Genomic DNA, 27,471 nt, shown 5'->3' on the forward strand with positions numbered 1-27,471 from the left:
TCTCTCCTCTAAGGCCGTAAGCGCCGAGCATAGACCTTAATTTTGCAGCCCTTCATTGGTAATGGTGCCGTCTTCATATGAGTGAAATATTCTCAAGGGGTGGGGGTGGGGTTAAACAATATACAATCAATCAATTATTCCGAATGCATTTCGTCTTTGATACACTTAGTCATTTCCTCATGGATGCATTGCAGTTGTAAACAATGTGTGTACGAATCGTGATTAATATAGTTCGTCTATTTCAACGGCTGGGAATTTCTACAGAAATTAATGTAGAATGTAAATATCAGAATAAATTTCATTTTTGAAACATATACGAGATGTGTTTCATGAAGTATGCAGACGTGAAGCGTCCAGGTTCATACCCTCGTGTATATTTCAAAAATGAAATTTATTTCATAAATGAACTACAGGTAAGATGGTCTTTCTTTGATTCCCTAAGCAACACGATTATACCGGATTTTCCAAATTCATAGTCACTTCCTGATTGTGTTAACCCGAGAAAGTTTGCAAGAATTACCAGTACCTGATTTCGTATATCATAATTACTTTCCCATTAGTGTCAACCCGGGTAATTTGTAAATGATCTACTTTGATATGGATTACATTCATGGGTAACCCCCGAGGAAGCCCAAGTGTATATTTGAGTTTGTGAAATTCTGGAACATTGGAGCTAGTTAATTCATTTAATACGTGTTTGTTAACAGTACATGTACGAATAAACACACCTACCATTTCAAAATCTTTGAATTAGTGTATAGAAATAACCTGGATGATAAATTATCTGTATTTTATGAGAATGATGTGAAACTTACGTTCCTTGGAATACATGTGCAACAGTCTTGTTGACTCCGTCCTTAGGAATTTCATTACACACAATGGTAAATATGTGAGCACCAATACCTCCTATGATATCAGGTTCTGGTGACGTTTCCTTTGTTGTTGTATCAAAGATTGGATCGTAGACGATGATATTTATAGTTGTAATTGACATATTCTGAATAATAGAATTTCGTGAAGAAATAGTTCCAAAATATCATTATTTTGATTTTTTCATCATCAACAAAAGTGCACTTCAGACTACTGTAAGCTATCACTGTGTCCTGCAGAAGGGACGATTCATTCACAATTATACTTAAAGGGACCGATTCACGATTTCCTCCCAAATTTTGTTTTTCACTATAAATGATCAAAATCTACAGTCTGATATGTTTAGAAGGTTTCACAAAAAAATTAAGTTATTCAACATGACAGAAACGCATTATAGAGAATTTATTATTTGTTTTGAAAACAAAGGTTGGGGTGTTTTATTGTTTACGAAGTATTCAAAATAAATGGATATTGATCCAAGTTTATTATATATATCACATCTCAAGCATACTTTAGGTAAAATGTGTCATTTAAAAGTTTAAATTTGTGATTGTACAAAATGAAGATGCTTTGAATTACAAAATTAACGTTTCACTGGTTTGTTTGTTTACATAAAAAGACAGAATCAAAGCTAAAATATTACTCTTATCTTTGCATTCTGACGGTCCAAAGTTTAGTTGTCAACATCGAATGAAAAATATTTCTTTCGAACAACGTGAACCAGTCCCTTTAAAACAGCTAGATTGATTTTGAGAGTTATTTTGAACAGTGTGCATGACAAGGATTGCAATATGTGTCAATGATATACAAATGCGTCGGAACCGAGATACCTTGACCTTTTGGCAAAAAGGATTGAGATATTAACACAAAACTCGGTAACATGTTAATCAATATGATATTCAATATTAAAGTAATATCAGCTTTAAATCTGAAAAAAATATTTTATTGTAAAAATATGCTTTTTAGATAGTTTTATATATATCTTAATCATAGTCATCGATAAAAGTTGAAGATTGAAAATCAATATAGATTTTGGTTTTATTGAATAGAACTAGAGCCTATTGAATGACACTAATTTTGACTACGGATAACTACGTTTACCTGATCAAAATATAGGGCTCACGGCGGGTTTGACCGGTCGACAGGGAATTCTTACTCCTCCTAGGTACCTAATCCGACCCCTGGTGTGTCCAAGGGTCCGTGTTTGCCCAACTATCTATTTTGTATTGCTTATAGGAGTGATGAGATTGATCACTGTTCGTTATCTTCACCTTTCATTGGTTAGGGGGAACTCCTTATCCGTATACCCAAGTTGATACCAAACTGCTGTTGATACCACAACGATTATTGGTAATTTGATTTCCCGGGTTTTCTTTTGTTTGATATTTTATGTACATGTATATATGATAAGTACTGTTTTCCTATTGTTGTGAATATTCGTAATTTTTAGGTGTGTGATTTATTTGAAAAATTCTCGTATGGTATTTGGAAGGTAGCCTCGCTCATCTCGTTTACAATTTGGTGACCGCGGTGGGATTACAGACTCTTTCCTAATCAAAGAAGATAGTTTCCATTGCGAAGGGTTTCTAAGGTTAAGGTAAATGTCACTGGTATTAAACTGATCTACGTAACTGCAGTTACGTACATCCCAAGATGGCGGTTCCAAGAAGAAACAGTTAAATTTGAATAGCGATGTTTTTGTCTTTTAGAAAGCAAAGTGAAATACACTTCAAGGAAGATGATGTTTATTTATATCAATAGTTCACAATTGTACCCAAAGTCTTCATGATACTGTCCCGAATTGGCTGCAATCGGTATTTGAAATACGTAGATTGATGTATGTAACTTTCACAATATGATGTACGTAACTTTCCGATTTGAACATTAAAGATGTACGTAACTCAAAAGATCTCCATTAAATTTTTATTCATTTCTTCATTCAAAAAGCCCGATAGTATGCCTTCATCAATAAAAATCACATGTTAAATAACGCTACCAACATGCCATCAAATCAAACTTTCAATTTGAACTCTTTTAGGAAGATTTAGGAATTTCAGTTTGAATAAAAATAAAAATGAAAAAATTCGCTTGCTCGCCCCTTTTTTGCCATAAAAAATCCAAAAATTCGAAAATTAAATTGGCATAACCTTAGTAATGAAAATATTTCAACATTAAACAGTGAAATTAAATATATTTCTGAATTTCACAATAAGAATTTTCACAAAAATCGAATGATTTTTGTTGTTGAAAAAAATGTAATTCTATATGAAGAAATATGAAAATTTCGACGTGTTACAACACTTATGTATGTCATGCATATACATATAAGAACGCGTGAAATTATATCAAAATAATATATTGACGGTAATTAATTGGTATTAATTGTACTCGGATAAAACAGACTCTGGAGCTCATGAAAAATTTCCAGGAGAGTTAATTTTAGCAAAATAATTGAGTCTACGTAGTATTGCAGCAAAATAATACCAAACAAATCATGTTTGTCAACGTATCTTAAAGAAATACCTGGTAAAAACACCCCCCAAATATCTATGCACATTTTAACCACCCCCCTCCCCCCCCCCAAAAAAAAAAATAATAATAAATTACTGAAAATTTACATAACCTGAAAAATATAAAACATCTTAAAATCAAGATCTTCTAAGCTTGTGAAACATTCATACAAGTTAATGATAATAATGTAAATTTCTCCTTTAATACCCCCTAACCCCCCCCCCCCCCCCGACAGAAATACTACGGTTTTGTTGGACCTCCAAAAGACACAAAAGTTAAAAATTGTCCTCCCAAGAATAGGCATAGTCTTTAAATGGTAAAAAATTTGGAGTAATACCCCCCCCCCTTTTTTTTCCCCTGTGTGCAGCATCTGTTCGTATCAAATATCTCAAGAGGCCATAGAATGAGGTGGGCTTTTTTTTTTTTTATCGCTAATGGCATTCTTTCTCTGCCACAAAGTATGTACATTACTTCTCTGCTTGTTTAGCTGCTTAGAAAGCAAGCTTTAGGGTTTGTCGAACTACGAGTGCATTGCACAGTTACGTAAATCATATAGGAAAATTATGTACATCAACCAAAAATATCTTAATGAGTTACGTACATCACGTGTGTTTTTACACAGGAATTTAACTCGTCCATTCAGGAGAAACAAATGGATTTTACCAATCTGAACGATAAAGCGTAAAGAAATATACAAACTTGACTAATTAATATCACTGAATAATTGATAGGATAAGATATAATCTAAATTGAAAAATTACCGTTTCTTCTTCCGACATCTTGAGATGTACGTAACTGAAGTTACGTACATCAGTTTAATACCAGTGAAATGTGTTAGGTTTTAGTGGTAATTTAAGTGTAGATGTTAATCAGATCGTGTACGGTATATTGGTAGTGCCTTGATTAAGTTAGGGCAACATTTTGATAAGTCGTGAGCATTTAGATCCTTTGTACAAATTCAGTGAGGTGAGTTGAACATTTTAGTCAATCGAGGAGATGCACAAACTGCTGGATCTGGGTAAGAAAATGGGATTGAAAGAAGAGGATCTACATCATCTCGTCAAAGATGAACAGTCAAGAATGCGGGATGAACGTGAAAAACCATGAGAGAAAGGAAGAACGTGAATTTCAATTACAGATGGAAAAGATCGAACGGAACGAGAACAGGCTGAACGAGAAGATGCAAAAGAGATGGAGGATAAAAAGGAACAGTTCGCAATTCTCGAACACAGCCGTAAGATGGAAGAAATAGAACTTGAAGCTAAACTTCAAACGGATATATCTCAGAGAAGATTGGATTCCTCTCCCCAACGCGCGGAAACTCAGCATCCGATAAAAGGTCTAATAGTCCTTGTATGTGATGATTCGAAGGATAATATTGATGCATACATTCAACGATTTGAAATGTATGCAACATCTCAGAATGGCAATAGATGGGGAGCTCAACTCAGTGCTTTAGAAGTGTTTGCAAAACTTTCACCAGAGACTGCACTTTACTTCAATGAACTTAAACACGCTCTACCTAAAAGTTTTGATATGACAGAGGATGGCTTTCAGATTTTCAAAACCTGATGGAAGTGAGAATGTTGTGTAATTCTCTGCCAGTTATTTTAAACGATGGATTGGATCATTAGAGACAAATAAAACATGAGGAACTGAAAGACTTATTCCTATGTGAACAATTCGAAGGACCTTGGACTGTTTTTGAAAGAAAGGATACCCAAAACAAAACGATTCAGAACATGGCAAGATTCGCAGATCAGTTTGCGGAGGCAAGGCCAACTTCTCCCTCAACGGTCACACAGAAACCTGTATTTGACAAGAAAACAGTCCGATATGTAAATGCAATCTAATCAAGCTGGATCAGGACAAGTGTTTTAATTGTGAAAAACATTGACATAAATCATTGAGCTGTAGCTATCAAAAGGTTTCACCAAGCAAAACAATTAATGGAGCTGAGAAACAAGAATCAACACCAAACCTCTGAAAGTATCGGAAGCAAATCAATGATTGATTGTATCTTGTCTAACGTCTCTCTCTCTCTCTCTCTCTCTCTCTCTCTCTCTCTCTCTCTCTCTCTCTCTCTCTCGTTAATTACAGAGGCATTTCAACGTGTTGCAGTTGATATCATTGGACCTCTCCAACCAACAACCGATAAAGGAAATCGATACATCTTGACACTTGTTGACTATGCCACGCATTATCCAGTGGTCATTGCACTTCCCGGAATAGATAGAAACGGAGATGATAGTTGATATCTTCAAAAGAGATGCTCACGGACCAAAGTTCTCAATTCACTTCAGACGTGAAGGAAATTAGCCGTCTCGTCCTTTAAACGAATCACGACCACACTTCGTCATCATTTGTGCAATGGACTTGTGGAGCGGTTCAACGAAACACTGGACAGATGCTTAAAAGCCAATAAAAGGATGTGCTCTGAAAGACCAAAGGATGGGGATAAATACATTAACCAATAACTTTTCGCTTACAGAAAAGTACCCCAAGAAAGCCTTGGTTTAGCACCGTTTGATCTCCTTTATACGCATTGTGTTAGTGGTCTCCTGACAATTCTGAAGGAGTTGTGGACTAAAGAAATTCCAGGTGAGGAGGTCAAGTCAACTTATCAAGCTTGCAAGACAGCTCATGGATATTTGGAAAAGGCTAAAAAACATCAGTGCAAGTATTACAACAAGGAAACACGAAATCGTCAGACGGCACACGAAGACAATGTTTCTTCCAACGAAATTTAGAAACTTCTTATGCGGTGGAAATGACTCTACAATGTTTTGAAGAAGATTGGTGGTATGGACTATACAATTAATATGAATAGAAAAGTGAAAATCTGCTGAAAAAGTATATTGAGAGATATGAGTCAATGTATGGTGTTCATTCAATGTGTGCAAGTTCCCTCACATACTTCCAATCCTATTACCATACGCTGTTCAAACAAAAATTATTGAAGACATTCATTTTACGGAGGGTCAAACGTTTGAAACTGTGCAATACAGTATGTGTAAAACAGTATCCAATTCCATTTCATACAGAGAATGTGATAACAAAAATGGTCAAGATCTTGCAATTGAAAGTGATAGAACCGTCATCATCCCTTATATTTAGCTCTAGATGTTATTGCGCAGAAGAATGACAGAACAAATCGCTTTTGCATCGACTTTAGGAGACTAAATAATTTAATGTTACAGTTTTTGACGCTAAGTCGATTCCTTATCCACAAAGCATATTTCCCAAATTTGTCTCCAAGCTCGATCTGAGTAAATGGTACTTGCAGATTTCAATAGAATAGGATAGCAAGCCATTGACTGCATTTTCAAATCCAACTGGGCTGTATCAATTCCGAGTTCCAAAGATTAAGAAATGCTTGGCTAACCGTCAGACCAACCAGGTGCTTCATTAGATTCGAACAGAATGGCTTCTTTTTGTAACATCTTGTTGATAATCAACGCTTGCAACATAAATTACAAAAGGTTGGAAGTTGTCAGAAATGCTCACGTACCTCAGACAAAGAAACAGGTTCGGGTTTTATTTGGGGGTGGGGGTGGGTAGCAGGATTTTGCGGGAAATTCCTACCAAATACTTTCCGTAATTATCGTACCTCTTTCTGATCTTGCTAAAAAGGTCAACCTAATAAAGTTATTTGGACTGAATGTCAGCAACGAATATTTGACACTTTGAAGCATTTGTTATCTGAAAGACCAGTATTGATGTTACCATATTTTCATGAGACTTTCATTCTTCGCACTGATACTGCAGATGAAGGAACAGGAACAGTTTACTTCAGATGGAGAGCGATGAAAAAATGCTTGTGGTATATGTCAACAGAAAACTTCATCAAAGAGAGAAGGCTTCCGCAGTTATTGAAAAGGAGTGTTTAGCTGTTGTCTGGGGAATACAGAAATCCCATCAGTATCTATCCGGAAAAGAATTCGTACTAGAATCTGACCATCAGACGTGACCATAATGTGACCGGTCAACAGGGGATGCTTACTCCGCCTAGGCACCTGATCCCACCTCTGGTGTGTCCAGGGGTCCGTGTTTGCCCAGCTATCTATTTTGTATTGCTTGTAGGAGTTATGAGATTGATCACTGTTCGTTATCTTCACCTTGCACTCAGCCTTGTTTGTTTTTAGTACGACTCAAAACAAGCTCCAAAGCATACTGAGTCTTGAAAAATCTTGAACATGTATTCCATTTGAGTATGAGAATGTTTTTATAAAAGTTTTATATTCTTTACTTTTAAGTATGCGTACGATTTAGAGTATGGAGTTTGAGTTTGAGTATGAAAACGTACTCAAACACGTTTTATATTCTACAGGACAGATTGATGCGTTGGGCTTTTCAGCTTCAGCCATCCGCTTCAGAATGATCGCGATCAAACGGGGTGAAAACTTAGGTGCAGGTTACCCAAGTCTCCAGTGAGCTGTAAAATACATATGTTCAGGTATGTACATAGATAAAAGTGCAAATAAGTTCAGAATATTAAAAATATACTGCTTCTAATACTCAATGATTGTTAGTTTTCATTAAAAAAAATGTCCCACATATTTTACATAGGGGGAGGTGTGTAACAAGCACGAGTATGGCATATCGAAAACGCCCTTCAAATCAGAATTACCCATATTACTCTCCAAATACTTCAGTGACGCTCGAACAATAGAGGCCGGGTCATTTCCAGCAGAGCCTCCATGTACGACCGATGTGTAGATTAAGAATGTTACAGCATATCTGCATTCATTCAAGAATGGCATGCTAGTTAGGAAAATTATGACTTGGGCATGATTAGCCGACCGTGCGTAATATCTGTGATGATGATGACAACGATGATGGTGATTTCATTGTAATGATGATCATGACGATGACTCCATCGTGATGATGACGATGATGAATATGAAGATGGTGGTGATGATATCAACGAATATTGTCTCGGGCACCCACTTCCATTCTCAGCTCTGGATGTAAAGCCTAGAAGGATTAGGGGTAACAACTACGGTTTGACGTGACTTAGTAATATACCATCTTCACAAGTCAAAGGTTATTGATTCGTTACCTCGTACATGTACTAACCCTTGACATCAGTGATTATCAAACAGTTGGGCGCGTTCGGATTGTTTCCACAATGAAGAATGGGATCCAATGAGAATGCGGTTCTATTCATGACAACGAGAAGCGAGAGATTCAAATAAAACACATGCATTGATACCTACTGTTATGGCTATTTCAATCGTTTAAGCAATATTGTCTTAATCAAAAAGGTTTCCAAACTTGATCTACTATCAAGGTGTAAATATTACAATTGCGCGTGTTCATCAATACAGAAGTGTGAAATCGCGTCATTTGCATCGGTGTACACCATAACAAGATGCAGTGATTGATTGGATGTTTTATTCATAGTGGATTGCGTAATGGTCTGATAAGCCCAACTTTTATATAGTGACTTACGTCAAGGATTAGTGCGAGGTAACGAATCAATCACCCTTGACTTGTGAAGATGGCAATATACAAAAGATCCATTTTATTGGCAATTTAATTTCCCCGAGTTGTCTGTCGTTTGATTTTTTAAAACGTATATATACAATACTCGTTTCTATCATTGTGAATATTAGTTATTTTTACTATGTGTGTAGTTGGTGTACTAGTGTTTGTGCAGTTTTTTAAATTAATTAAATATTTTTCTTTCTTTATTTTGTAAATAAATCATTTTTGTTTGAATAATTCTTGTTTGTTATTTGGAAGGCAGTCTCGCTCATTCCGTTACATTTCACTACGACGAAATATTTTCAAGTAATCTTCTTGCTTGTGCAAGGTGAAGATAACGAACAGTGATCAATCTCATAACTCCTATAAGCAATACAAATTAGATAGTTGGGCAAACACGGACCCCTGGATACACCAGAGGTGGGATCAGGTGCCTAGGAGGAGTAAGCATCCCCTGTTGGCCGGTCACACCCGCCGTGAGCCCCATATCCTGATCAGGTAAACGGAGTTCTCCGCAGTCAAAATCAGTGTGCCAAGAACGGCTTAACAATCGGTATGAAACACGTCAGACAGCATTTGACCCAATGCGAGGTTGTATCTAAATGTCGAATAGAGGCCACAGTAAGAAATTGTTCTTCTCACGTACACGTTTTCAAAATAAATTCTGCTTCATATGAATATCAAAACAGGTCAGCTAACAAAAGAACATAATTCGTGCCCATGGGGCTTCCAACATACTCTTGGAAGACCGGCCGTTTCACTAACCGTTCGTAGATCGTAAACGTAGACTTAAATGTGAACGTAGCACGTACGACCGTTTCACTAAAAGTTATGATTTGCGATTTACGAACAGTATTGATCGTAACCCTAAGAGTGGTCTAGGGCTATCGTAAGTGCTCCTACATGCACGTAAATGAGCAATATGGCCGCCATGCTGGCCCGCCTGAGATCATTTTGTGGTAGTATTTACCTGACTGAGTTTGTTTATACTTTGTAGGAAGAAAACAATCACAATGATTTGCAGTCTGCTTTTGCACAAAAATATTGTACAGTCCGAGCCCGAATCTTAAATCAATTAGAGTTGTCCTTCTTTGTTACGCACAATCACAGAAATGCCAGTCTCACAGGGGTCAAACCCGTTTTGGGCCCGGGCTCTGTGATACCACAGATATAGTAAATTCATTGTATCACAGAGTTCGGGTCCAAAACGGGCCTAGCCCCTGTGACCAGTCTGCTGAAGTAAATGTAAAGGCAATGAATTCATATTTTAAAAAGTGAGGAGGGGGGTGTGTAGTCCATATATCAAACTTTGCATGTAATGATAACGAGAACAGTTGTTAGAAAACTAATATGGGGAGGGTGGTTATTGCTACATGTGCCTGCATCACCGTTAGTGTATACAGTTTTTTTCTCGTCAAATCAATACCTTTGATGCAACTGACTAACTGCATAATACATGCACATTCGAATGATAAACATTACAAATTTTAAGGAAAATACGATAATAACATGATTTGGTAATGGGAGGGGGGTTAAAATCCTAATTTTGCAAGTGGAACGTTTCTGTAGTTTTATGAAGGTCGTTAGAAATTAAACATACAAACCTAGACCTATATGTACACACAGAAAAGGGATGGGTCATTATCGGATCCTTGGGGTTCTGACCCCTTGTTATAAAGTGCAATCCTGTGGGGATCCAGGATAGAACAGGTCCTCAGTACCTCTTGCTTGTCGTAAGAGGCAACTAAATGGGGCGGTCCTTCGGATGAGACTACAAACACTGAGGTCCCGTGTCACAGCAGGTGTGGCACGATAAAGATCCCTCCCTGCTCAATGGCCGTAAGCGCCGAGTATAGGCCTAAATTTTGCATCCCTTCACCGGCAGTGCAATATTAATAATAATTTTTAATAAATGATCTGGAATATACATCATCACGTAAAGATGGAAGTTAGCATATGCGGAATATATATATATATATATATATATATATATATATATAATTATAATATATAATATAATATATAATACAAACGCATGGGGAAAATAAATTTCAAGTCATTTAAGGAACAAATTGAGCCCATGATTTGTTTAAAATTTATACAAATAAGTGAATAGATATGTCATTAGTGTTATAGCGTATTTTCCAACAATGTTTAAACGCCGGAGTTCATGTATATATATATATATATATATATATATATATATATATATATATCCATGGTTTGATGCAGGATAAAATTTCCTATACTTGTGTGCAATTTTATTTTCATTTTATTATCTTTTTGTTTTATCAATATTTCATTTTCTTATTTTTTTTAATCCTTTGAACATAGTTTACTTGAAATTTAAAATTCTAAAATGTAAATCTTTTATGTTATTTCTTATATCATTTTTTCCAAACTTTTAGTTACATGAAAGTCAATAAAAATTATCCTATCAATTGTTAAACGTTACACTAGAGATAGGGCTCAAAATTTCCATTACTTTTGTTGACAACTTGCATGGGTTACTGCAGACGATAAGGATATGTTTGAAACCATGAGAAAATAATGAATGGACATTTCTTTCCATGGTAGGATTAATTTTAAACTTACCTCCATAGAGAAAAGAGTTCTAAATAGTCAGACGTAAATCGCAATCGTAAGTGTTACGACTACGATAGGTTTCGTGAAACGCTCGTATACGTGCGAGTCAAATGATCTTAAACGTAATCGTACGTTTACGATCTACGATCGGTTAGTGAAACGGCCGCCAGGACCCATATTTACTAAAGTTCGTAGACGTGAACGTAGGGTTTACGTCTGACTTAAGATTAGAGTTACGTAGTCGTAAAATGGTATTCACAAAACCGTTCGTAGCCGCAACCGTAACTTACGAATTCTTAAATGTACGATTGCACTTACGCGTGTGCAGTGGCTATTTTCACTTCGAAGCGTAAAAAGTGTGAATTTGCTCATCTACTTTGAATCCCCTGTGCTACCGCCGCATTATGACGAAAAAGAACACAGATAGAACCTTGTGAGAAAGCAACGAATTTCAACGTACACGTATGCCTGCCTACGGCATGTCGATCAACTGTACCATTATTCAGTGTTGTTTACAAATTCAAATGAAAGCTTCATCAAATTTAACGCATTTGACTTGTGCATGGATCTGCGATGCTGTACGTGTTCAAAAAGAAGTCGGCATAATGACAAGTAAGTTAAGTTGTTTGTGTAGAAATAACCTTTGTTTTACCACTGACTACTCGTCACTAGGCCCCTAAATAATGTTAAATTGACTTCAAACAGATTCAGTACAAGACACACATTTGCTTGGATCACAGTCCCTTACCTATTTTGTTCTCCACCTATGTAGCTGCTATAATGCTTGGATCTTAATTTGTAAATAATGAGCACATATACATATGTGTTAGTTATTTACAATTTTATATGTGCCCACTAATTACACATTTAAAAGACACAAGCTTATTTGTGTACATGGTAACTTCAAACTTTGGACAATACCATATGATAATTGAAATTCAAAATTATTTATCCCATTTTTTTATTTCATGACTGGGATAAGATCAAAGCAGTAGCATAGCTACCTGTACACAAGTACACACATGCTTTCACATCATTTTGCAAAAAGAAAAACAAGAATATTGGAGGGGGGGATGAATCTAAAAAAAAAAAAAAATGATATACAGACACTAATTCTAAAATGTGTGATTTGTACATGCCCCTCCATTGGTTATAAAATATGAAAATTATTATCGCTTTTTAACAATATATACTCTGGGTGAACAGGTAGATAGGGCGAATGGACCTGATACCAGATGAGAACAGTTGCAGTCTCTTTTAGCATCATTTCAATTATCGTATGTGCATATTCATATGCAAAACATTTAGATATTATTGTGAAACAAAATCGCGTTCAAATACAGTTGTACAACTGTGTGAAGTCCATGTTGATTTATTTGATTTAGAATAACTGACTGTATATTAATTGGAGATATTAATTAAGTGTGTTATACATGTAGCATGCACTAGATATCCAAGTTAGTTGACTTCTTTTATTTTTCAAAGGGTCATAAAAGTGGTCAGGAAATAAATTGCCAACAGACAGCAGCATTCCTCGATTTAGATGCATTTCTCTTCATGTCCTCTCCTGAAAGTTTTTCCATGATGTCTCGGGGTTAGGATTGGGATTCAGGATGTACAGTATATATCTATATGATGTAAGACTATCCACTGTTTGTACACATAATCATTTCTGTACTTACAAAGTTTTAAAAAATCAAAATCAATTATGGTACATATAATGATTTTCTTAATGCATTGATCAGCTGTTGATGATTAAAACCTTAGGCAAAGACTTATAAGAACATAATTTATGAGTTTTTATGATCAAAGTTTGTCTATTTTGCATGTTTTGTGCTTGTCTGTCTCTTCACCTTTTTGGCAAATAGAGATTTAACAAATTTAAGGACATACGCTATGTTTCTCTGAAATTATTTTTTCATCTTCTCAATATGAAGAATTCTTGCATGATTTCCAAAATAATCTTAAAGGGGCATTAGCTGTAATTTTGTCACCAAATATTGAATTCAATAAAAATTGATCTATATTATATATTTCAGTAATAACACAAGTATTCAATTATTTCAAACACCTTTTAATCTCAAAGCAGGCAAATGAATATGTAATTTTGGTGATTAGATAATTATTATCTTGCAAGCCAATAATTCTTTTCTTTACACTAAAGCGGTTATCAAATGTAGTTTTATTAGGTCTCTCTTGGTTTTTGTTGTTGTTGTTGTTTAGGTTTTTTTTTCTTTTACAAAAGAAATATTTTTATTAGTCAGTAATACATACTCCTTTGCCTTGAGAGATTTTGAGAGAGAAAAAATGGTTGCCATCACTTTCACAGCAAATCTGCCCCTTTAAATTTATAATGTAGTACTACCATGCTTTATATGTCAGCCTGAGTAGCTCAGTGGTTATATCATCTAACTAGTAATGCAAAGGTCCCAGGTTCGATACTCGTGTTAAAGATTTTTCTCACCTTCTTTGCTACAGTAAAATCCCATTTATATAGCTTACTGCAGATTTTACATTTTTACTTGCCACAACCAGGAATTATCAAAATTTGTTAACTCTAGACTAAATCAAACCTAAAATTTTGTAGAAACAAAATAGAATGCAGGTGAATTGTACCTGAAAAGTCACGGGAAATTATTTTTTTTATTTAGAAACGTGTATGTCTTTAATTCAAACTTATAATTCTTGGTTAAAGAGTATTTATTTATCTTTTGGAAAGAAGCCAATTTCATTACAAGGGGAATGGGTAATGAAGAAATATTAAAGTTGACATTGTGGTCATTTGGAATCTTTTCAGGGCTTGAAGCTAACTTTTTATGTCACCAGTCCAGTCGGACTGATGGGGTATAATTTCAACCAGTCCCCAGAAAATTTTACCAGTCCAACAGAGTTTTCCAGAAATAATTAAACATATTTCGTTAATGTTATTAAAATGAAACTAAACTCAATATGCCTCAGACAATATTGTAACACTTAAATGTGGGATTTATATTTACGAATCAGATTCGTCTGATATCTACAGATGCAAGGTGAAGATAACGAACAGTGATCAATCTCATAACTCCTACAAGCAATACAAAATAGATAGTTGGGCAAACACGGACCCCTGGATACACCAGAGGTGGGATCAGGTGCCTAGGAGGAGTAAGCACCCCCTGTTGACCGGTCACACCCGCTGTGCCAATGTCAGCCAGTCCGCCATACTTTTAACCAGTCACAGACTGACGGGCATATGTTAATTTTTCGAGTCATGTCTTTTTCTTAATATGGGGTCTTGGGTTATAAATTATTGAAATTAGATTTTGTAGGTGATACTTGCTGATATCTTTCCAGATATGGTGATAAATATACAATAAAATCAGTATTATCACAATTTTACAGTTCATTTAACTAATAATTATGTTGCATGTATTTTTCAAGCCTTATGAAATTTGATTGCAGTCTAATGACAGTTGTTTAAATCAATGTAATACTATTATTTTTTAGGTCTATGCGTACAATGCTGTAATGGCCTGAAAAATCTTTTGTGAAACCGAGAAATGCTCATCTTCCATTGCCATAATTGTGTGAAAGGACGAGCATAGGAATGATTCAAAAATATATGCCAGGATTGAGAATCCAACCCATGACCCGTAGTCTGGTACTCTACCCACTGACCAATCCATGCTGATGGTCCATCTGCTACATTGATGTCATCTTATATATTTATTTAGTCATTTATATCATATGGACATTTGATAATAAAAAAAAGTTTGATATTCACCAAAATAAAATTTGTTACAATACATGTTGAAGAAATTAAGTATATGCATACAGTTATGTACATGTAATTATATTTGTTAATAAATAAATTTTTAGATGAATTTTCATATTGTTATTGATATTGACATGTACATGTATTACTTCCATTTCTAGAATGGTTTTAACATCTTGATATTAAAAAGATGACATTATAAATAAATCTTAAATACTTGTCAACAAAGTTGTCTGGTGGGTTAAAATTTGTAAAGGGGAGCATTAGTACAACTGTACATGTGTCGGATTAATGTGAGAAGCCTTCAGAATGAACTTTTATCAGAAATTATCGATAAAAAATGACAAGTCGCCATTTGCTTTGTTTATTTTTAAGTTACGGTCAGCTTATGTGTACTAGTATAGCACACGTAAAGTTACGCTTATTTCTGACGTAAATCTACGTCTACGGCTGTTAGTGAATACCGTCCCAGACGTAAACGTACACTACATCTAGATTTACGCTACGTTTACGTCTACGAACTTTAGTAAATATGGGCCCAGATCACCAAAGACCACGAATATATTGTCAATGAGGATCTCCAGCATATTTTTTATTTCAACTTCAGAGTACTTGTGTGTGGAATCAGTCGCGTCTAACAAACAATTTTTTGGATGACTGATCACTACATAGAAAAATATTTACGTTTCCCATATTTGTTTAAGAAGCAACTATCTATGATGTCAAAAGGGCTAATCTTTGATTTATCGTGAGGAATGGTTGTGTAAAGAGTTGAAAAGTCATAGGTTTTGATGTTGATTTGAGAAAAGTTTTGTTATTTCAAGTTTACTAAAAGTTCTTTAGAATTTTTTAGAATCCACATTTGATTTACACCACTTCTGGCATATGTATTCACAGAGTAAGTTTGAAGTTTCTCCTTCACAGCTGTTAATATTTTCATGAGGAGCAAAGATAGGAGGTAGAACATTTACTGGATCCAGCAATGTATTTTTGTAAGGGTTTTTATGAATGTCGAATTTGCAGGTTGATGCATGAATCTATCACTGTAGTCCTTAAAGATTATTCTCAAACTAAAATCATATCATACCTCTGCCGACTTAGTTTTGTTCAAACAATGGAGCATAATAGGAACTGGTGTCTTTCCATTTGCTGATAAACTGTTGTTGCACTCAGAATTCTCCAGATACACGGTGCTTCCATTGTGAAGTCCATACAAATCAACATCGCCATTCTCTAAACAGCCTTTATTAACGAAATAATGAATAAACGTTATCAGCGAGTGAAACAGGATGATTTCAGCTTCTTCTCCATTGTCAACTTCTCATATTTATGTAGCAATATTTAATTATCACCTGCATATGGTGTTTATATCCCTCAACTGATTCGATATGCAAGACTTTATTCTCTGTATGATCAGGTTTTAATTCGAGGCAGGTTATAAACAAATTGATGTTACAGGAGTATTAACAGTCTCGTTTAAAGCTGTATGACCCGATGTTCATGTATTATTTTTGTATATAATTACTTTAAATCAGATTAATTACTTTATAAAGTTATTAACTTTCCCTTAATTACATGCTTGAAAAAATCTGCATGCAAAAGAAAACAGTGCGAATATTATTTAGAAAGTAAATATAGTGGGTACATATATAAATCATCCCATAATAGACGTCTATAAATAGACCCACGCGCGTCAGGGGAATCCCAACATGATGTATAACTCATATGCAACTGTCTAGTTTTAAGGCTGAAAGAGCGTAAAACAATGAATTACTAAGATGTATTTGATATTTTTATTTCTATTAAACTTATGGTACAGCACTGTTATAACAAAATACACAGCTTTACACAGATAAGACCACCGATGATTTGAAAGTTTGAACTGGTCACGTGACTGTCACTTGAAATGGCAGAATGACGCGGTTATTTGTAAACATCGATTTAAAATAAAAATAATTTGGGTTAAAACAGGTGAAATGATTTATGATATGTCATACAACCTCATAACTACATACGTGTGATGATTTAATAGCGTTTTTACGAGATGGAAAAAATATTGTAATTCGGACCATACAGTTTTAAAGTAAGTATTTTGCAAATTCTATGGTCGTTATAATGATCTAGAGATTAAGTTTCAAGTATTTTTTAAAACAAGATTGTAGCCATGTCCCCCACCGCCGCAAAACAGTTGAAGCACAGAAGATCCATAACTCCTGTAAAAGTTGTCGAATGAAAATGACGGTGCAATATGATCAACTACATATGGTGACTAACAATCTGACAAAATTTGAACAAAATCTATTGAGCGGTTTCAGAGGAGTTGCGTCCACAAATTGTTCCTATAGCGTACATGTACATGTACAAATTCAGCAAAGTCCCATAACTCCTGTAAAAATTGTCGAATCAAAATGGCGGCGTAATATGATCAACTACATATGGTGACTAACAATCCTACAAAATATGAACGAAATCCGTTGAGCGGTTTCTGAGGAGTTACGTCCACAAAGCGAAGTGGGACGGACGGAAAGACAGACGGACGGACGCACGCACGCACGGACACCGGTATTTCTATGTCCCATTCCGCGTTGCGGTGGAGGACAGTACAGTTTACTGATTTACCTACAACATGTGGAAGGGACTAATGCCGCTATGTTTATGCTGAGGGTGGATTTTAGACGAAAGGAATGAAAATGACAGTGCAAATTTCTCTTTCATAGTGCGTTCTATCTGCTTTTGCGTCACATACGTACAGAAACTGAAGCGTGCTACTACACCTCCACTCGTAGGATACCAATGGGAAGACATGACAGTAGTAGTTACTGACCATGAGAGCTCACCGGTCCGATGTGGAGAGAAATAACAAGGAGAAAATTTTTATGCATAGACTGAGATCATTCCGCTCTAAAGACGTGAACAAACCCACCAGAATGAATGCGGTCTAGCTTCCTCTTACTTACTTTTTGCTGTTTACTTTCTGCATCAAAATCATCATTAGCAGTCAATTTCTGTTTTAAAAATGTATTATTTATTCATTTCTTTATTATTATTATTATCTTATTCCATTATCATTATTTATCATATCCATATTTAGTACCCAATGATGAGATGTTTAGGTAAAGCAAGTTTGTTTCAAGTCACGGTGGAGTCAAGCAGAAATGCATCTCTTTCCCACATTAGAAACTGGCTGTAGAACAGTTTCACATATTTTCAATTGATTGCACATCGTTTCTCCTCGTTCGCAATGTGTTTATCATTACGTAATGGTCAAAATTACATTGCTCCTCTTGAGCAATGCCTTGCAGATAAATATCGGCGATCGCAGGGGGGAGGGGGGGGGGGTGTCAGTAGTGCACGTTCATTTCTGCATGGACTGTATAAACAGTAGTGCTGAAATATAGTTCGTTTATCATAAACACAAGTTAGAAATTCAGGGTTGTCACTTACGCGAGAATCTGCGTCCTATATGTGTAAAATTTATTTGGGACATAAGGATGTTTCGGACGCGAATAAAAATCAGACTAAAATCCATTTTGAAAAAAATCCAGGTGTCATATTCATGTTACGCTCTGACGTAGTGAATTAATAAACTGTTGACATGCTTGAAATTATAACCCAAGATATTAAAAAATTTGTGAAAAACATATCATATATTGCTTGACTGAAATGTTTGAAGTGTTTATCACCTTTTAGCATCCTTATGACAAATTACGTGTATTAGGGAAATGTGAAAACCCTTTAAGCTACAATGTAACAACAAAGACAAGTTTGAGATTGACGAGGAATCTGAATGTTCAACACAGTATGTTGAGAAAATGTAAGATATTTCAAAGAATTTCGTGAAGTATCAGAACATTTGTGTTGCAATAAATGTGAGATTCAAAGTAAAAACTTTAAACATAAATTGAGAAAAACATTTGAATTTCATGAGAATTTATGATAAATTTAAGATATAGTATATAGGAAATATGAGAAATTAAAACATGGACAACATATTCTTGTTTGATGTGACTGAAATCATTACGTGAGGAAATATTACAGGTGTATTCCAAGAAAATGTGAGGAAATATAATAAACACATGTTGATGAGTACTCTTTTTCTTTGCTTTCTTCGAATCGCATATCGCAAACAATCACTACAGGGCATGCAAGTAAATCCGTGTACACATATGTTAGTCTCTTTTATTATATCAGTTTTGAAGTAATAATTACATTTTTCTATATCAAAGGTGAAGATAACGAACAGTGATCAGTCTCATAACCCCTCTAAGCAATACAAAGTACATAGATGGGCAAACACGGACCACTGGACACACCAGAGGTGGGATCAGGTGCCTAGCAGGAGTAAACATGCCCTGTCGACCGGTCACACCCGCAGTGAGCCCTATATCCTGATCAGGTAAACGGAGTTATCCGTAATCAAAATCAGTGTGCCAAGAACGGCCTAACAACCGGTATGAAACACGTCAGACAGGATTTGACCAAATGATATGTCGTATTGACGAACAAATTCGTGATAACGACCATAGAATTTGCGAACTTCTGACTTCAATCGAGACTGTTGAAATCCCTGCACCTTCGACGTGTTTGTCAGTAGCTTGCCTCGATTTAAATTCTGACCATACGCAGTACAAGCCCTTGCGTATCGAATCAGGTGAGAGATATAAACACCATATGCAGGTGCTAATAGAATATTGCTAAATAAATATGGGATGTTGACGATGGAAAAGCTTAAATCATCCCATTTGTCTTACAGTTGAGTTGACAGTTTTCCATTAATGCCTACTTTCAATAAAATATCTAAGTATGAAGCAAAAGTGGACGACTCTGTGTTGTCTTTGATTTCGAGCTCACAGGGATATATCGAATCGAATTGAGAACTCTTATAGCCTACCAAGTATTGAGGCAATCATTGAAGTCGCCGCGGGTCTGGCAACCACAGAAATTTCTGTGTAGCATACACTTTTTATATATAAGCACCTTTGATTTCATATGCAACGATATATTGCCCCTCCACGCTTGAAATTTTGAGTATTGACACCATGTACGAAATGACTACACGGTCTACCCCTCCCTCCCCCCTCCCCGATTAAAATAGTATGAAAAAGTCTATATTTAGTCAGTTAATAATCGTCAAACATGCTAAAATACGGCGGCTTTATTTTTTAAAAATGACGGTGCGTGCCAACGTAGTGAGAAAAAAATTGCAACAATATAATGAATGACAGCCACCCCCACCCCCTATATTTTTTTTAAAGTAATAAGAGGGACGATTATAAGGAAGATGTTACGACTATTGGCCCCATATCCCCCCCCCCTCTCTCTCCCTCTTAAATCAGATTGGTAATTATAAAATCCGGTCCCCCCCCCCCTTTGAAAAATAAAATTATAAATTAAATCGATATCGGTAAATCGACTGTTTCCTTCGACACATTGTAGGTCAATGCATCAATTTAATTAAAAGCAAATCTTCTCTACCTTCTCCAGTGTAAAGGTTAGAGAAAACTGATTTTAATTAGATCATCATTGGTTAATGCATGTTACACTCTACATATACAGACCTCTGATGCTTTAAAAATATTATGATCTACAAGGGAACACAGTCAAAATGTTTGCAAACGAAATGTGTCATTCAGATATATACCAAAAGTTGAAAATTCCATCCTTTCTTTGAGCGGGATCTCCGTCCGAGTCCGTCAATGTCGATGTAGTATTGGGCTAATATAAATGTTTGCTGAGGGAATTTCTTTAAGATTTGGCTCAGCGGCAGGTTCAAATATGTATGGCGGAATCTTAAATACTAACGGGATGTCATCGATGTCGGAACATTAATTATCCATTCTGTATAATTTATGACTTTCAGTAGAATCTATTCACACACAAATACATACCTGCTGCAGCACATTGACACGTATGACGTCATGACGTATCGCGTGACTAGATAGCTCATTAGTGACGATTTGAGAAGCGTAGGCTTTGAATATATGCAGATAAAATGCATGTTTGTATCAATTATTGGGAGTAATGAAACAATATACATTGTAACAGCAGAAATGTGCTTTATTAAGGTTACTCCTTCTTATTTTAATTACATTAAAAATCGTGATAAAAACCCTTTAAAATTAGATGTTAGATCCGCTCACATACTCGCTACACAAACATCTAACAACATCAGAGGTAAATTTTGCGTGAAAAATTAACCAATCGCTTCAAAGGCGGAAGTGTCATCGGCATCCAATGAAAACCCTCATTATATACTATATGTGGTTACTTATTGAAGATGGCGACCGATGAAGAAATGGAAGCGATTAAAACCACTTTGAATATATTTGATCTCGAGGCTTTGAAAAACGAACAAGAACGTATGCTTAAATATCTTCTTTGTTGAAGTATACATGAAAGATCCCCTGATGTCGCCATAGTTTAAAATTAAACAAAAACACGTAATAAACAAGTCACGATCGTGGGTGCCGCCATTTTTTCTCTTCAATGTATGGGTTTGTGGGATGATACTCTATTGATATGAAGCGGGAAATTTGATTGGCTGTTGCAAATTTGACCTTTGACGTGACACTCCATAGGATGTTGTTAGATACTCGTTTGTGTAGCGAGTATGTGAGCGGATCTAACATCTAATTTTAATTAGATTGGGGGTACTGAGGACCTATTCTAACCCGGGTCATGGGTCGCCATGGGACTATTACCAAATAGAAAATGTATCATTTGGTTGTGTGAAAATAAGAATAATGCATGAACTTTCTCTCCGGTTGTTTCTTCTCATTAACATTACAAACATAATTCATGAGGTCAAATTACCGCTTTTCAGTACTCTCAGTACTTTGATTAAAAGATGCAGTCTTATAACTGCAACGGTGTGTGCATACAAATTGAATAACGCGCGTTATAATTTGTTTGCACATTCTGTTGCAGTTATGAGACTTCGTCTTTCAATAAATGATAATTTACATTTTTGAAACCCTTTGTAATATGTGTATTTTTCATTCATATCTTACAATCTCCCGTCTAATTCTTTGGGAAAGTAGCGATTAACGGAACAGCCACGAAAACAATAGTGTGACGTCATAACGTAAAAAAGAGTGCCCAATGCTGTAAAATGTGATTGTAGTCCAATTTATTAAAAAAGTTATACAATCTGAACTGGGTTTAATTAGTTCATATCTTTTCAAATCTAACTGTAAACAGTGTAGGTATAGTTATTAAAGGTATTATTAGGCCATGTTGTCACTTCGAGACATTTAAAGTGCAATTATTGAAAGAAAAATTGTTGGAAAATCCTACTCTTGGATTAATTTCTTGTGTTTGTTTGATATGTTTTCATTCTGCACACGTGCGGCCGAGCACAGGAACTGGTAATTTTGTCTGTAATAATAGCAGGGGTCTATATCATACCCCCTCCTATCTTTTATTATGAGGTGGTATGGTATAGACCCTTACTACAACATGTATTACAATATCTATTCCTATGGGCCGAGATGTTCGTCAGTGTTCATACTTGTTCATGGAATCAGAGTGGTGTTTAATAAAGTAATATTTTGGATGACTGATCACTAGATGTGAATAATTGCGTTTTCAATTTGTTGAAGAAGCAACTGTCTATGATGTCAAAAAGTCTAGTCTTTAATTTGAACCTGACGTTTGAGTAATTAATGTCAATTTTTTTGGAATGTGTATTTTTCATTTCTACGTTGAAGGATTGATTGATTGATTGTATCTTCTCGAAAAATTTTCATTCATCTGGAGACGTCACCAAGAGCGGTGAAGGGCTTCAAATTTAGGCCTATGCTCGGCGCTTACGGCCATTGAGCAGTGAGAGTTCTTTAGCGTGCCACACCTACTGTGACACGGGGCATCCGTTTTTAAGGTCATCTCCGAGGACCCGTGACATTCACATCTGATGCCGAGCGTTTGGCGATGGAACTGTCACTACCTATTTTAACGACTTAGGTCTGTCGCGGCCGGGATTCGAACCCCGGCCTTCCGCATGATGGGCACTGAAAAGAAAAATTGGGGTCGCAATGCTTGTTTTGAGCTCTAGTGTTTTAAAGTTTTTGCACTTAAAATTTATTCAATTAAATTTGATTTGTACGTTGGTGTCAACACAATATAAGCCACAGAAACCAGTCATTACATGAAATAGATACATAATCATGTCTTCTAACAATGCAGCTTTTTAAAAACAGTTTAATACAAGTAATGGAAATATATAATGACCTTTTTGCACTTGATATGTGAAAAAAATCATGATACATGTATCAAATTTGAGAGTTTAAAAAGACATATTACGAGTAATGTCAATCTCTTAACATTTCAGATAATTTTCAAGGTCTTGTCTTTAAATTTAAAATGGAACTAAAAAACCAAATTTTTAAATTATTGGCGCAAATATTGAATTTTTATACAAAATGTCGAGTAAATTAATCAAAACTTTTTTAAAGAATCGGTGTTCTATTGGAAAAACTATATAACAACCAAATTAATAAATTACAAATTTGATCTAGTTCCAAGTTTCAACTACTGTATCATAAATTATAAAACTGAAATACGAGTATAGGGATATAAAAATAGAAGATATATTAGATGAACCAGAAACTGTAATATCACGCACATTTAAAACTTTTCGATTAATGAATCCTTCCGCCACAGAATATATAGTCCCTGTAAAATCCTTTCAAAATTTGAATTGACACAAATTTTTTTCAACTGGATAGGAACCAGATGATGTGTATATGTAATATGTTTGCACCAATGGGATCAGTATTGAACCACTAAATCCTATGTGGTAGCATCCTGCGCAGTTGTGCTCAAAAGCTCAGGAGTTAACTTCATTAACAAATTTATAATGATTCGGTCTTTGCATTTATAAGCAAATATCTTTCAAATCTCTCTAATGCAATTTATCACAGGAATTAAGAGTAAATGTAAATATTGATATGTACAAACACGTGGATAAACGTTTCTATTTTGATTGAATATCTTATGTGCTGACGCAGATAATACATGTAGGTAGAAAACTGTCCAATATGTCAGAAATCGAATGGCCGGGAACTGTTCTGGGAAGTGTGAGCCTTATAGCTTTAAAGTTGAAACACTTTACCGAAATGAGGCTGATAATGTCCAAGAGATCAGGCCATTGTTTACAATATAGCAGTTTTCTGCTTGTTATTCATATAGTGTATTATGTTTTCGATTACTGTAATTTTCAATATATATATATATATATATATATATATAGAGAGAGAGAGAGAGAGAGAGAGAGAGAGAGAGAGAGAGAGAGATCATTACATGTATCTATAGTTTACGCACTTGAATGTATTTATACTGGGGGAGGGGGGGGGGTGCAGAATAATATATATTATGTATTTCTTTGGTTTGTTAAACTGGATATGAAGAATACATTACATACATTTTAGAAATAATTGCATAAACGTGGGTTATGCAATGTTAGTCGAGCCTGTTGTATTTTAAATAACGTTTCGAGACCAAAGAGGTTATCCTGCATCATCCACGAAAACAACAGATTTAAAATATTTCTATTCTACCACAGCCCCGAAATATGCAGTCGATCGTTTACTTATACAGCCACGAATTAGCTCATTGTGACTTCATGGTAGGTTCCGAAACGGACTAGGTTTACATGTTTTTGTTAACGAAAAAGATATGGTAGGGTATAGTAAATCTATTTTGAAAACTATTTCAGGTGTTTATTTTGATGTTGACGGATTATACTAACTGCTTAGCACACATAGTCCAAGAAAACTACACATATGTGGAATAGGGTTTAATTTGTCTGTGCACCGTCATGATTATTTACGTGTGTATGGGTCTCTGAATGCAGACGATTGATTTACATATTGAATGGCAATTATTTTGTATGACGTGTAAAACGTTGTTATATTCGATAATCTTGTGATGTATGTTCAATATCTTGTGATGTATGTTCAATATCTTGTGATGTATATTCTATATCTTGTGATGTATATTCTATATCTTGTGATGTATGTTCAATATCTTGTGATGTATGTTCTATATCTTGTGATGTATGTTCAATATCTTGTGATGTATGTTCAATATCTTGTGATGTATGTTCAATATCGTGTAATGTACATGTGTATGTTCAATATCTTGTGATGTGTATTCGATAATCTTGTGATGTATGTTCTATATCTTGTGATGTATGTCATGTCATTCTTATTCGATAGTCATGTCATTCTTATTCGATAATTTTTTAATCCTTATTCAATATAATTTGCATTGTGGGTAATATTATCTGTTTGTAAAGTCTCTGCTCATTGGGTACATGTAAACGCAGTTATCCGTAGTCAAAATCAGTGTGCCAAGAATGGCATAACAATTGGTCTAAAACAAGTCAGACAGCATTTGACCCAATGATAGGTTGTATTGGCAAACTAGATCGTCATAACGACCATAGAATTTGCGAAACGCTGACTTTAAACGAGACTGTTGAAACCCCTGAACAATTAACTTGTTTGTCAGTATCCTGGCTCGATTTAAAATCTGACCACACGCAGAACAAGCTCTTGCGTATCGATTCGGTTGAGAAATATAAACACCATACACAGGTGACAATGGAATGTTGCTACATAAATATGGGAGGTTGACGATAGAGAAGCTGAAATCATCCCGTTTGTCATAAAGTTGAGCTATTAGTTTGTCATAAGTATCTACTTTCAATAAAATATCTAAGTACGAAGCAGAGGTGGGCGACTCTGTGGTGTCTTTTATTTCGAGTTCATAATAAGGATATATCGAATCGACATATGAATGAAAAACATTATTGCTAATAAATAGAACGTCGTCGATATATCTAAATGTCGAATAGAAGGCCACAGCAAGAGATTGTTTCTTCTCGCGTCGAAGTTTTTGAAGAAATTCGACTTCATAGGATCTATTTCTATTTAATATACACAAAAATGGACGCATAGGTTAATATATATTTTGGGGGCTTATTCTGGTTGTAAGTAAGAGTATTCAATTAATTGACACTTACATCAGACTTCTCAATCATTTCATAATGCATTCATCTTTGCACTATACAAAACTTGCATGATCAAGAGAGAGAGAGAGAGAGAGAGAGAGAGAGAGAGAGAGAAAGAGAGAAAGAGAGAGAGAGAGACTCTACCACATCACTAGAAAAACTCACTAGCTAGTTTTTAAATATGTGAATGGAAAGTGCATTCAGAGTCCTTTATTCATTTTACTTTTACATAGATGTAGGCCTAGTATTCATTTTCATATTTAAAAAAAATAAATAGTTTGTACTCAAATGAACAGAAACCAAAACTTGTCCTTAGGCCACACCAATTTGTAAAATAGTTCTTCGGATTTTCAAACAAAAAAAGTGAGGCGAGAGGGCGAAATTTTTTTACAAATATTTTTTTTAATTTTGGAGATAAAAATTATGAGGCGAGCGAATACAAGAAATATAAATATTTTTAATTGAATTAAGTGTGATTTTAAAAAGCGGGCGTCTAAAAATAAAGATCTAAAATCATCAGATATCATTTGTTTACCACATAAACTTAATATTTTTCAACTTTGTTGATATAGTTTACAATAAATAAGAAGTATTTCGGGTTTCAAAGACTTATTTTCTTTATACCTAATACATGTACTTTGCAACATTAACTGATAAGGTCTTTTTGAAGCATTTTATTTAAGTTTCATTTCTACAAACTTTCGATTCAGAGATATGCATATTGCTAGAGACACATCCAGTTTTGACATTCATTGCAAATGCAATATCCATTGCATCGCTTTGAGCATTTTCTTGAATTTTGATATGACATCACCAAACCTTTTGTGAATTTGTCGTTAACTGTCGGTCCGGTTTAAAATAGTCATCGATCAGTACCCCTTGCTTGTTGTAAGAGGCGAATAAATGGGGCAGTCCTTCAGATAGGACTGCAAAAACTGAGATCCTTGTCACAGCAGGTTTGGCACGATAAAGATCCCTCAGTGCCATAAGCGCTGAGCATAGGTCTAAATTTTGCAGCCCTTCACCGGCAATGGTAACGTCTTCATGTGAGTGAAATATTCTCAAGAGAGACTTCAGTCAATATATAGGCTAATCAAACAATCAATCATATGCTATCAATGTTTCCTAAATAGTGGCATCGAATAGCGCTTCAAAAGTTTCATCGGCTTCCAGTTCGATTCCAGCATAAGGAACAACTTCCAATCCAGTGTTATGAAGTATCGTACATATTAAGATAGACATCATG

At 35.2% G+C, this 27,471-nt stretch overlaps 2 protein-coding genes across 5 annotated transcripts in view; both read right to left on the reverse strand.

Annotated features, from left to right (window-relative positions):
* LOC125681624 (uncharacterized) overlaps positions 1-27,471 on the reverse strand; it is a 183,429-nt gene that overhangs the window by 74,536 nt on the left and 81,422 nt on the right. The gene's annotated exons all lie outside the window — the stretch shown is intronic.
* Positions 1-27,471, reverse strand: part of LOC125681623 (uncharacterized) — a 121,988-nt gene that overhangs the window by 27,470 nt on the left and 67,047 nt on the right. For both annotated transcript variants that reach the window (XM_056153633.1, XM_056153632.1), the window contains exons 4-5: positions 16,299-16,453; positions 816-997 (exon numbers count right to left, since the gene is read on the reverse strand). In XM_056153633.1, coding sequence (XP_056009608.1) covers positions 816-997; positions 16,299-16,453 — 337 coding nt within the window. The remainder of the gene's footprint in view (positions 1-815; positions 998-16,298; positions 16,454-27,471) is intronic.

This window comes from Ostrea edulis, chromosome 2, assembly GCF_947568905.1.
Source record: "Ostrea edulis chromosome 2, xbOstEdul1.1, whole genome shotgun sequence".
NCBI lineage: Eukaryota > Metazoa > Mollusca > Bivalvia > Ostreida > Ostreidae > Ostrea > Ostrea edulis.